This window comes from Anopheles moucheti, chromosome 2, assembly GCF_943734755.1.
Source record: "Anopheles moucheti chromosome 2, idAnoMoucSN_F20_07, whole genome shotgun sequence".
NCBI classification, from domain to species: Eukaryota; Metazoa; Arthropoda; class Insecta; order Diptera; family Culicidae; genus Anopheles; species Anopheles moucheti.
This window is the reverse complement of record NC_069140.1, coordinates 102,814,285-102,827,347: the sequence shown is the minus strand read 5'-3', so window position 1 is coordinate 102,827,347 and position 13,063 is coordinate 102,814,285. Positions and strand designations below refer to the sequence as shown.

Here is a 13,063-nt window from a genome sequence, read left to right as displayed (position 1 = left end):
AAAGATATTAGTTTTTTGGCAGGCACTTTACAATTTCCGCAAGCTCAATGCAAGCATCATTGCCCAATAATTCAAAAGTATCATTTGTCCTCGTTGCTGTTTTTATCCATCATCTACCAACCGTATTCCACTCGAGCAAACGACAGACTTCGTCCCTTTATCAGCAGAGCAAGAAACGAAATCACCTCGAGCGATCGAACTTCTTAAAATCAACAGCCTCGACAAAAACCACAATACTGATGGCCGGAAAATTGATTATCTTCGGGAGAAAAACATCTGCTACAACTTCCGACCGTCACAACAACCCACTACTCTCCCCAGGTTCAACGAACGAACTTCGGGTTTTTTTTCTTTATTTAGATGCCTTCTCAAGTAGGTCCCAGGTCCTTTACAGCCCTGAGGGACAAAACACTTCCCGGTTTGTTTGAACTTCTTTCCACCCAACAGATCGAGCGATGGGTAAACGTTTTTCCGCCACATGGCGTTCTGTTTTTTTTTGTGCGAAAGTAGTTTCAAAACTGAAAAACGAAAGCTTCGCTTAAAGTTCACGCTGTTAACCGTGATAAAAAATATCTCCAACCTCAACTGTTTTCATTTGCGACGGTGATGCTGTTTTGCGAGGTCTTTTTGCTTTTTTACTATCCAGACCCGTCGAAACTCCGCTTTGGAATACAAAAAGTCTCTGCAAAGGCTGGCTTGCTGGGTGAATGCTACTGGCTAGAATGAACGTCGGCTGACCGCTTCCAGGGAAGATGATAAATGATGATAATGATAACAAATTGATAACGGTGCGTAAACAGTACCGAATCGTTCCCGGTTCATGTTGCGTTGTACAAAAGGATACTCTTGTCGCTTACCGGATGCATTTTCGGGTTGAAAACCCAAAATTCTACAATCACAATTGCTGGCAAAAAAGCATTCCAAAAACATCCCGCGGGTGATTTTCCATTTCCAGCGCTTAATGAGAGCAAAGGTTAACCGTGATTGTTGTTCTTTTCTGTTCCAATCCTTTTTGGACGACGGTGGCCCAGAACCAGGATCTCGAGGTCATGCACTCCGGGAAACTGCCTGAAGGTCCCATAAAACATACACTAAACGTCACACTACACAGACGGAGTCCTGCAAACAGTTTGAGCCTGCAGGAATGGCTTCATTTGCACCACAGGTTCACAAGTACAAAGCGACAAGATTCCGTGCTGCTCTACCAACGGCCAATGTTTCCGTCCCACTGTACACCATACTGATGATGATGATTATAATTGTGGTGTGTTGTGGAATTGAACACTGGCGCAATAATGTACATGCTCCTATTGCAGTAAGCTGGACGTGTAGGGCGTGCCATCAGCATCCCGTGAAGGTGGTGATACTGTGCGGATCTCTTCATTCCTAGAATTCCGTGCAAGCTTCTACCTCACACCAACATTCGCATAAGCCCTTGGAATGCACAGCCTCACTCTTCGATGCCAAAAGGCGAACTACATACGTGTGATTTCACAACGATGACCTATGCAAAGCATGCAACCCGGGGAATGCAACCCAGAACCACAAGACCATTCGTCCGCTGTGATCGCTAACAAGAGCTTAACGAGAGTAATGAAACACACTATGGAAGTGTGTGTCCAAATCGGTCATAATGCCAACCAGGCAACATTGTTAAACACCAAAGGTGTAGAGGGTGGGTAAAATGATTGCTGCGGAGGGACAAAAACAGACAGCAGAATTTCCGGCTGTGACCGGCGAGCTGAAATAGCAACTAAGCTTAGTGTACCATTCTCATCTTCCAAAGCTAGGTATGATTTAAGCATAGGAGGATGAGAATTAGCCACACGGATATAATATCTCGCCTGTCAATCAACCTCACTAGCGAAGAAGTATGGTTTTGCGGTTCCGTTTTCATCGATTGATCTTCGCGTCACGCTTGGTGTAAAGTAATTTTCATTTTTGATTGAATATGACGGAAGTTAATTGTTACTTTATGGGGGAAGCGTCAGCATCTTCTATCGAAGCCTACGGGTAGAACCCGAAAGTTCCTCGCCGGGACTTTTGGTGCACGTACACAACCCACTTACTTCCCCAGAGGGCAGGCTACGCTTCCAAAACACGCACGCGAATTGAATGTGCTGACGCAAAGGGAAGCATAGGAAATTATGTCTAACGATAGGAGGAAACCTCCAGACACAAAGCTCAAAGGATCTCGCATCGCTTCGGGGCAGTCAGCGCGCGTACCGAAGGCTTTCAGTTGCAGAGAGAACGTGTTCAGAGTGTTGAGTTGGTGTATGTGCAATGTTGTGCACGTTATCCGGATATCTTCTTCGCCCCGCTTTCCTTGCTGGCACAAAAGCAACCCCTGAAGCAATCAACGTAGTTAGTTCGTGTTTGTGTTTGATTCCGTCCCAGTGCGCATCGAGTCAATACAGCTTGTACTAATACTTGTTTTTTGCCGTCTTGCATTTTGTTTCGTCTACCTTCAGATTGCCTTCATCTGCAGTTATACCGCGACTCGAAAGATCGCTACAAAAATGGCCAAACAAAGGCATCGCTCTCGCTACAGCATTTTCTCGGCGTGGAGTCAGGCTTCACGCTGGACAAGGAGTCCAACACGATAGCAATCATCTGCCAGGATGTGATCGTCGTCCTGGCATTCGATACCCGCGAAAGACTGATACAATGGCAGGTACGTTCGGGCAGCGGTGTGTTTGTTATTGTTTGGCAATCGTATAACGTTCCTCTTTTGTAATATGAATTTCTTTAGGTAAAAATATCTAACAACCTCGGGGATGATCTCCAGTACCTGGTTCTGGTTTCATCGGCACCACCGAAAGCGAAACTATCCACCGGACCCGCCCGAATGCACATCCAGGACCATCGGTTCTGCCTCACCACGGGCGTCCCTCCTCGGTTGACAGGGTTATGGCAAATTGAGCATTTAAGGTGATTACTATTTATTTATTTGCTTAAATTATGACATCATTTGCTATGCTGCTTGCGTTTAATTATGTTGCATTGCATCAACAACGTCGTGGGATAGCATCAAATCTGATCAACGATAACGTTTTCAATATTGATCATTCCATTTTACCTACAGACGATACGGTGTGGTGGACAATCGGTTTTGCTTTGAAGGCGGATCGAGTTGTGGGAAAGGCGAAGGACTATATGTCTTCGTAACAGATTTGGGCGAGGAGATAACGCATACTTTTAAGCTGGCATCACAGGGTAAGCTTGCCAGTAAAAAGCGAGCCTCAGCGAGAAAAAATACAGGTAAGTAGATTTATCTCTTGTTTTGTTTTCAATTCCCTCATACAATACTTTCTTTGCTCATAATGATAATTCTCAATGTTTTATGTTTTCGTTCACGCTTATCAGCGCTCGACAGTCCACGCAAGGGTGCGGAATCTCGCTCGACAAACTACAACGACGAAATATGTACAGTGCATATCGAAAACTCAAGCTGCACGTGTCGAAACTCGTACTGGCCATCAACCGAATCGCGCGATCTAGACAGTAACTATGGTTGTGGTGATACGGCTTCCGTTTCCGAGTGTCATGACAGCATCAACGATTTAGACTCATTTCCAAGGTAAGTATGTTTGGACGGCTCTAATTTTCTTTGTAGTTTGAATACTCTCCTGACCATGGAAGCATTTATTTCCATACAAAAGTTTCGTTTGAAAAGCCAATCTGACAATCAATGCTAATGTTCATTATCATAAATGCCATAATTTGTCGTTTGCACAGGAACACGGTGGCTAATCTTGAGCGTTGTATGAGTTGCATTTCGAAGCTGGGAGCACCTTCAATGTCACGCAGCTCCACCATTACGGGAACACCTGGTGCTGTCGCTCCGCTTCCAGCATGGCATATGTTAACCGAGCACAACAATCACATCAACCAAACTCACAAGCTTCCGGCGCCACAACTAGCCCTCGATCGGATGTCCCTCTGCTCACACGGCAGCAGCAACAACTCCGAGTACTCTATCCCCCGACAGACATGTGGTGCTGGCGAATCGAGCTGGTATGAAAAGGCTCCAAGCCAACAGACGGCGCTCATTTGCAGTCACCATCTTCGGTCGACGTCTCCTTGCAGTTGTAGCTGTCCCTCGGTACCGTGTCGTCCTCCGAAACCGAGGGACATTTCACTACACATAACGGCTCCCTTGCATACCGCCATTAGCATGTCCAGCGGTAAGACCCCACAACAGCCACAGCATAGTGTCGGTCCGTATGAAAATTACGATGTGCCGAAAACCCCAATCGCTATTGAAGGTTCATCCTCAGCTTGCACACCGGGCGAGAATTACGATACGCCGAAAAAAATACAAGAGTACCTGGCAAAGGAAGGCAAAGATGTGGTGGATGGTGGTAGTAGTTACGGTAACTACGACATGCCCATGTCACTAACCAAAGCAGTATGCAGTTGTCTGTCGGGTGGTAATAGCGGAGAGCCACCGATGCAACCATCGATGAAGGGACTCGACCGAGTTGACTGTACCTGTCATCGTGTGATGTCATGGGCAGATAATTGGATCTCTCTGCCGCTGTGTAAACGTGGAAATGGTATCGAAAACACGACCGTTCAGGTGAACAAGGTAAAGCTGAGCGGTGAGGGTAAGATGCCCGTCATGGATGCCAGTGGTACGGGTGATGGTGGTGGTGCCATTTATGCGACCGTAGATATGACGAAAAAGATCCGAAAAAAGCTGGAGCAGGTGGCGTGCGCGTGTGATGAACCGCTCATGACTCAGCCACAGGCTAGCGGCCCCAAGCAGCTTCCTGCCAGCTGTTACGATAACTACGAAGACGTGGAAATCAAACCTGAGGCCACAGCCAACTACGCGAATCTTGAATTCGAAAGATCTCTAGAGAACTACGAAAATTCCAAAGAGGTGTTGCAACGAGCAGGGCTCTGTCTAGCAGGTGCTCCCAGTGATGAGGAAGAACCTCGAGTCTGTCACAAGTGTGGACATCCGAGTGCAAAAACACCTGATACTGAGGAAACTAATCGGCCAGAAAGTGGTGAACAAATATCGACTGAAGATAAGCAGGAAAACTACATGATGATGGAACCGGGGAACAAAAAGTCCAAATTCCCTGGTTATATTCCAATGACTCCAGCTGCTCCATTAGGCACCGGTGGCTCCGAACCGATTGACGGAAACGTATCTCCCACTGCTCCTCCTCTTCCCTCAAAATCGGACCTTCTGAAGCAACGTATGAGCCGTATCATCGGTGAAAAATCGGCAAGCAACCCGAGTCTATCCGGACCAGCAGTGGATCGCAGTCGGAAGCGGATAGATGACGAATCATGCGTTCCGGGCAGTGCGATGCTGCGGGCCACTCTTGCCAGTCCGTATGCCCGAAAGCAGCTCATGGATAGTAGCGACCTATTACCGACATGTGCTGCAGAAAAGCGACTGTCCCCTCGAAAACGTTCGGCGTCCGCCGAATCTTCCCGCTTCTTGGACGCGGAGGGTGAAGAGGTTGAAAGTCCACTAAGTGGGACGGCTTCTCCAAGTACGGAGACGCTATTACGCAAGACACCTACTCCAGGCTCAACGACGGCTCTCCGACGATCTTCATCTCCATGCGTACATCAAGAAATGGAGTCCAGTGACAAGACGGCGACAGTGGCCGAACCTGAAGACGATCTGTCTGCATCGACTAACCCTGCCTCGAGCCAAGCCTCGCAGTCAGTTTACATACGGCGATCAGAAAGTGTACCCTGTAAGGCACAGAACCGAGATAGCTCGAGTTCAAATGATTCTGGTGTGTCTACTGGATCGTTACGACAACGTGGTACCGATTTCACTGACTTTGAGCTTCCACTTACGACCGCCATGTCTGCGAGACGTCATCAGCGGCACGTACTACCGACACAAAACTGTGTCCATGCGTCCTTACCACGTCGTTCCAAATCGTTCGATCCATTGCGAGAGCTATCCTTCCAATTTCAAAAGGTGCGCGTACCGGAAAAGAGTACCTCCGCAGAGGCAGAAGTGCCCGTCTGTCCACCCAAAGCTAAAGATGCAATGGCAGGTGTTCCTGGAGCACCTTACATCGACTCACGAAGTACCAGTAGTGGCACGTCCGATATGTCCGACTACATCGAGACACTTTCCCTCTCTAGTCACAGTTCCTCCGATACACCTGAAGGCATGAGGTAAGCAAAACTAACATCTGTAATTATTTTTTGCGTTGCGATTCAATAACACCCCTATTTTCTGATGTTTTCATAAAAAAGACACATTCGACAAGCAACTTCAACGCTGAGGCCACGCTCTGGTAAAGAATATCAGAATATCGATCGCTCGATACTGTCTCTAACACAAGCGAGTACGGACGCAATGAAAGTTCCGGGCACACCGTCTCAATTGCGTGGACTGCTTTCATGTTCGGCCAACTATGCCAACATCACGCCCGTGCCAGAGAATGCCGAATCACCTAGCCCCGGCTATCAAAGTGGCACCTCACCGCAGGACGCACAGGGACAGCATTTTATGTTTAAGGTAAATATGCAATACTTATTTATTCGATGGTGTACGTGAATGTGTAGAAAACTTATAGGTGACAATTTACTATATTTATGAATACTCTATGATTCGTTTCAGAACTCATCATAAAACCAAAACAACGGAGACTTCATCATTAAGGTACTGTACAAATAATTTCATTAATTTAAGGATGAACTGCTCATCGGAAAATGAGTTCTGAAAGGTGGATTAATCATACAGTAACAAAGCGCATAAATTAAAGCTAAAAACAAAAAACGACAAAACAAAACAACATTCAATGAAAGCAATAACATTACTAAGCATAAATAATGTTTTTGTAAGTTAGTCTATATACATGGTAAATGGAAACTAGAAAATCAAAAGCTCACCCGATCCCCTACAAACTTCAAGCGAGAGTAAACGGCAATTGTACAGATTTAGTTTCGTGAAAAAATTGCCACATATTTTCGTCTAAAGGAATTTGCAGCCCCAAGCGTATTGGGCAACCTCGTCTGCCTAATGTAGAACACATACCAATTTCCTACACATATGCTCCCCTATGCTGGATAACTAACGAGCAAAACTCCCCATACAAAGCTGAAGTTGCATTGTAAAGACAGAAAAGACATAAAAATTGATCGCTTACGACTTCAAGCAAACCCAGGCACAGAACGATGCCAAACTGAAGTAGGAAACAAAAAGAAATGGAACGGAAAGAAAACACCCGGAAAAGAATGAATTGCAGTTGGCACTGTTGTTTGGCTTCTGGCGGTCTATGCTGCTGTGTCTGTGTTTGATTGTAATTATTTAACCTTCCGATCCTTGAAGGCATCACTCTTGTCTTTTCTTCCTGGGTTACCTGTGCAATGTTTGCACTTGTGCCGTGAGGACGATTTTCCCTGTTGTCATCTCGCTGCTCTGCTGCCCAATGATGAAGCGCAAACAATAGAGTATCCCTACGCTCCAAGGGTTTTCGCTTCCCAAATTTCCGGACAGCGGAAGAGAAGACGAAAATGGTACCAAATAGAAACAATGAAGCGCAAGAATTGCTTCCTTGTAAGTAGCTTCTCTCGAAAGAAGCAATAATAAGTTTCCGATGAGGGTGTGTTGAGAACGCCACCAAAAAACGGGGAAAGCAAATAGACTGGCTTCATCGGAACGAAGAAATGTTACACTTACGTTGGTAAATAACATATTTTCCTCATGATTGTAGCTTCGTGACAAAACTGTCCATACGGAAAATACAATCAATCGATGGATTGCGATAAAAATGTAACCCAGTGTTTTATTTCGCGTAACGTTGGCTGCATGTGATTCCTTCTGTAGGTAAACATATTTTTTGAAGATTAAAACAAACATAACACAGTGGTTTATGATACTGAGATGATTTTGCTACCTGTGTGTTTGTATGGATAAATTGAAGATGGATTGTGTCTTGACATATTGGACATTTTTCCAATATTTGAACGCTTCCTGTTCGTTGACAACATTTGTTCAAATATGAGAATCGTTCAGAATATGCTTTTCGTTGTTATTGCATGCATATAAGAAGAAAAGAGTAAACTATGGCTAAGAAAACCTGGAAGTTGACATATTTTGAAACAGGGTTCATTTGAAGCTGTAAGCGATTGATTCTGTAAATACAGACGAATGCAAACAAACTGACAACAACACAAAAGAGTTGAAAAGGAAAAAATGCATACAATCTCAAAGCTGAAAGAGAAAAAACTGACAGAGAAAACATGCCAAAAATAATAACAAAAATAAAAAGATCTGAATAAGATTTATTTGTAAACGCATAAACACATACAAGAATATGTAGAAAAACGAAAAGAATTTGTCACAGTAAACAAAAGATAGACGTTACTCGAGTTTCAGTTTTATGAAGTAAAAAAACGTGCAATGTAGATAAATGAAATATTCACACGTCACATCTGCATCATCTCATCTGCTTCGTAAATTATGATCCATCCTTCCGCCCTTCACGCTCGTATAACTACATCATCAAATGTTAATTTTCTTACATTAAAGACTCATGATTTTTCATCGGATACTACTCCTGAAATGACTGAAATCGTTGATATATTATTCAACTGAACTACTCATAAACCATCAACTACTTTCCCTTTCTTCACCATCTTCCACAAGCCTCCACATTACCACTCATTCGCTCGAACAAATGAAAAGAAAAGAATATGCCTTAAACTTTATTCCTGTTCGAAGACTACCAAGTATGGGTTCAGTTATTCGAAACCCGTTTCAGATTCATGCCGAACCTTTATTCATTTTTTTCATCTTCGACGACATTCGGCAACGATGTCGATTTTGTAAGGAGCTCATTTAGAAGAGTAGCAATTTACATGCTATCCTGTAATATATAAATATCCCTCCACCCTTCCACTCATACTCCGAACCATCGCTATCTCAACCTATCACAAACAGTTGCAAGTGACACGTAAATTATCCCTCATTTAGTATTACTTGAACAAGCGAACCGGAAAACTGCTGTAAACCAAAGTTAGCACAATTTTATCGTAACACGAAACAACAAAACTAACAAACTTCCGACTGTTCCAAAATATCAGGCACATTACGCTACTGCTCAAAGTCGTCCTGACCGAAGTTCCGATTGTGGAGTGTGAAATGTTGATTTTTACAAACTTTCACAAGTCCGTTTGCCGTTAGGAGAACTCGTACGTGGGTGTTTAAATAATTCACATGAGAAATGTTGAATAGAAAACATTCAAAGTTGCAAACAAAACCAACAATAAAATGATAAACCATTCAGACATTGTAGAGCAAAGATTTCATCTGCGGTGAAATGAAAGTTTTACACAAAAGCTAGCATGTTCTACCCGGGAGGTGTTAAGGGTGGTCCGATTTAAGGCCATTGTATATTTCGAGTTCTTTCTTTTTTATACGAATATATGCACACGTATATTCTATACAGGGAAAACCCAGATTAAACAAAACGACAGAAAGAGTGAGAAGAAGTGGGAAAAAATACATTCAAAATCAAATCTGTAGTCCAATTGGAAGTCAGCGGGAGTTTGTATTGCCACGAATATGTCAAGAGTTAAAGAAATCGTTACTTTGCAAGACGATTTTAAATAGACGCGAGGCATGGTTTAATCCATGGCAAACGAAAGTCTTAGTTTAGATGTACCATTTTTTCTATCCAATTTTACACCAAGTTAGATCAGAAGCTCATCAGACTAAATCACCCATCAATGGGGGAAAATAATGAGAAGGATAGATTGGAGTGCAACACTGCGATTGAGAGCGATTGAAGTAGCATTTCAACACATAAAACAAGTACCATTCTGTTTTGCTAAAGACATTTTTGTGTGTGTTGAATTTATGTTGAGATGTTTTATTCTCAGTAGAGTTTTATCAAAAGATTTATTCGATAATTTACAACTATTTGCATTCATTTTCTTCTATATGCAAAAAATAAAACACAAGCACTGTTGGTGCATTCATAGACAGTATGCAAGAACGTGTGAAGAGGGATGTAAATAGAAAATATGTAAAACCGAACGGCATCTATATTATCACTATTTGAGTATTTATTGGATTATTCAAAATCAAGTAAAACACACACACGAGCAGCAGCAACAAATGAGTAAAAAAAGGAAACGAGTAACCGAGCGCTCCTGCTACTTGGCTACTGACGCACGGATAGGATACAGATGATCCCCTAACATGTACGGGTGCAGAAACTCTGAATACACCAAATCTGGTAAATGCGTAGTTCAGGGCAATGACCCTACGTCATATGCAAAACAGTCCATTTACCATTTTACCCAGCGCTAATTTTTACGTCGTTCCACACTTACTCGGAATGCACAAATTGGCAATGATGGCTTCCGACAGTAAAAAATGTGAGAAAATTAACGCAAAAGGAAAACCAGCTAGAGACCGAAGATACGAAGACGTGAGATAACGCTATCTCACAGTCGTAAAGAAAGGAAAAGGATGAAGAAAATGTAAGCAAAGTCCAAAAATAAAGTTTAACGACACTTTCATTAAACATAAATTAGCACTGGCGTTGAGCAGCGGAGTGGATTAAGTGAAAGAAAAGGAAAAATGTCCGAAAACAAAACCTAAAGTTCTGAGCTTCTATAAATAGAAAGCTTAGCAGGGTAAGCCTTTTAATATCAATCTACAGCTAATCAACTTGCACGCTTTAGTTAAAATTAATTGCTTACTCACTGTATAAGAATCGCATGTCGCTACAAAGCAATAAATCTTGCTTTAGATGTAAAGTTTCATTTTTCAGAGATTGTGTAGTGGTTTGCTTAATTATGATTAATAAGCGTAGTTATTATTGTGCTTTTTTGTGTAGCATAGACATCTTCTTCAACGAGATGTAGTGATTAGTTTTGATTCGCATTTTTTAAAAAAACTTTGTGTTGGTTTCTTAAAGCACGTTGTGTGATGCACCAACTGTTTTTTTTTATTATAACACAACAACATTTTTCACAACTTATTTTTTCTTCAATACCTACTGTAAGATACGAAATTATACCAATCTATGCAAAACCAAACGGAAAGTTCAAATTTCATATCAATCAATGAGATAATGCCTATCAACCTAGCCCTCTTTGACGCTTACTCGTCCGTAAACTGCTTTATAGCCGTTGAAAAGGACCATATTTACACCTCCTAAAGCGTTATCAGACACTTTGGGTGTAGGCTGTGAGCATTCGCAAATGCTTATGCGAAAACTAGAATTATTCGACCAGAAATGCAAAAAAATCAGGCAAACTCTCCCTTTGTACAAAAACTGTACGGGAAAACTGTAGAGAAAGAAAAAAAGCTATGCCTAATGGTAAATTTAGATAGCAACGGAAAAAATAATATCATTCCTATGCTACAACCGTTCCTTATCGTCTGGTAGCTCTCGGTCTCGAAACAAAGCTCACCAACCGTATCCGGTTAGGTTTACGCTCAGTAACGCCTCGGACCCATGTTGCTACATATGCAAACGGAGGTAAAATGGCACTCCCGTTTTTCCGTAGTCCTTGGTTCGATTATCCGGAGTGGAGGGACGATTGCTATTTATTTACGCCTACTCTATCGACAGCTGGAACACCATCACACGACCGTAGCCCAAGGGAAGCTTTGGAGTGTTGGAAACAAAGCACCAAGATAGTGCGCCACTCATGTACGGACGTGTGTTTTTGAGAAGGAGCACGGGCGGTTCAAATCAACGTTGATTGCAAGGTTGATTGGGATGGATTAGTCCGGGATAGACGGGCAGTCGGTTTCCAACAACACCTTGCAGTGTGTTACGAATGGTTGGCTTCGACAGGCAATGTAAACACAAGGAACTTCAAGAAACACAACGTGTGCATAAATTGTGAGCCTATCCATTGCATGAGCATGTTTTAAATTTGCCACAGGCGTGGATGATCATCTTGGTAAGCCTGAGTAATGGTGCGTCCATTATCAGTGTGACACGTGTCCTAAACACCATCCAGCAAAGTTGAACTTGAGAGGGGAAAATAACGTAATTTGGTGATATAGTTTTGTATCACAAAGTGTTTAATACTAGAGACTATTTTGGCGTTGAAACGCTATTTTCAGTTTAGTAGATGGTGATTGAAAACTTGCACTCCAGAATTACAATGCAGATTATGATGGAGACGCCTTGTACCTCGTACATTAAATCACTTCACATCACCACGTTTCCATAGTTTCAATTTCCAAAGCTCAATTTGTCTGACGCACGAAATTGAATGCTCAAGTGCGGAAGCTAAATTAACATTACCCAGGATTCAACACGAATGTCGATTGCGATTCATGCACACACCACTTTTCTTACCAGTAGTTTCACAAAAAAGCTCACAACCCATTAGAAGTTTCCGTGACGACAGCAAAGATTTTCCGAACAATTTGTTTTGTCACTATTCCAATCATCCCCACTCACATGATGTTCAAGTTTCAACACAAATCGTGAGAACAACAAAATCGGGCTGTAGCAATGCTGCTGCGCTGCCCCAGCTGTAGGTGGAAAAGCGGTTAAGCTGTAAAGATTTTCCGTTCGATGTGCTTCGGTTTGTCGAAAACGTTGAAATGCGATTTTAATTTTCAACATACTCACACACTCACATCCCTTCATTTTTCCACGCGCGAACCATTTTACGGAAGGTGAAAACCTTTTTGGATAGAAAGCAGTGTAAGCCATCATTCCGTCCTAACCAATGGGACAAAAGGTGGGATGCTCCCGTTACTGTTTTGTCGCAGTGTGTGTACTTTTCCGTCACGAAAAAGTTGCATCACTGCAGCATCTACCAACAATGGGTTTGAGACGCCTCAATCACTCACACTGGTTCATGGGACATGACAAAGTCGAATGCGAAACAGAACACCCGAAGCACATTATCAACTCAGCAGCAGCTGCAGCAGCAGTTACGTGCTTCCCTCCAAAAAGACCCTCCACTAAACGTAACTCGAACAAAAAGTACATTCTGCAGTCAGGCAGGTGCAGGGTTCTGAGCTTTTCAACGCCCTTCTCCCGCTATCATCTTCATCTTACATTGAATGCAACGAAATCGAATTGTG

General features: G+C 42.9%; 2 protein-coding genes across 2 annotated transcripts in view; both read left to right on the top strand.

Annotated features, from left to right (window-relative positions):
• LOC128299573 (uncharacterized) overlaps positions 1-8,579 on the top strand; it is a 309,911-nt gene extending 301,332 nt beyond the window's left edge. The window contains exons 3-9 of the mRNA XM_053035576.1: positions 2,472-2,674; positions 2,753-2,931; positions 3,086-3,261; positions 3,367-3,580; positions 3,739-6,162; positions 6,244-6,508; positions 6,611-8,579. Of these exons, the coding sequence (XP_052891536.1) occupies positions 2,472-2,674; positions 2,753-2,931; positions 3,086-3,261; positions 3,367-3,580; positions 3,739-6,162; positions 6,244-6,508; positions 6,611-6,622 (3,473 nt within the window). The 3' untranslated portion in view covers positions 6,623-8,579. The remainder of the gene's footprint in view (positions 1-2,471; positions 2,675-2,752; positions 2,932-3,085; positions 3,262-3,366; positions 3,581-3,738; positions 6,163-6,243; positions 6,509-6,610) is intronic.
• LOC128300825 (uncharacterized) overlaps positions 6,626-13,063 on the top strand; it is a gene marked incomplete at its 5' end in the record, with an annotated part of 43,292 nt that continues 36,854 nt past the window's right edge. Inside the window, one exon of the mRNA XM_053037033.1 lies at positions 6,626-6,652. Within this exon, the coding sequence (XP_052892993.1) occupies positions 6,626-6,652 (27 nt within the window). The remainder of the gene's footprint in view (positions 6,653-13,063) is intronic.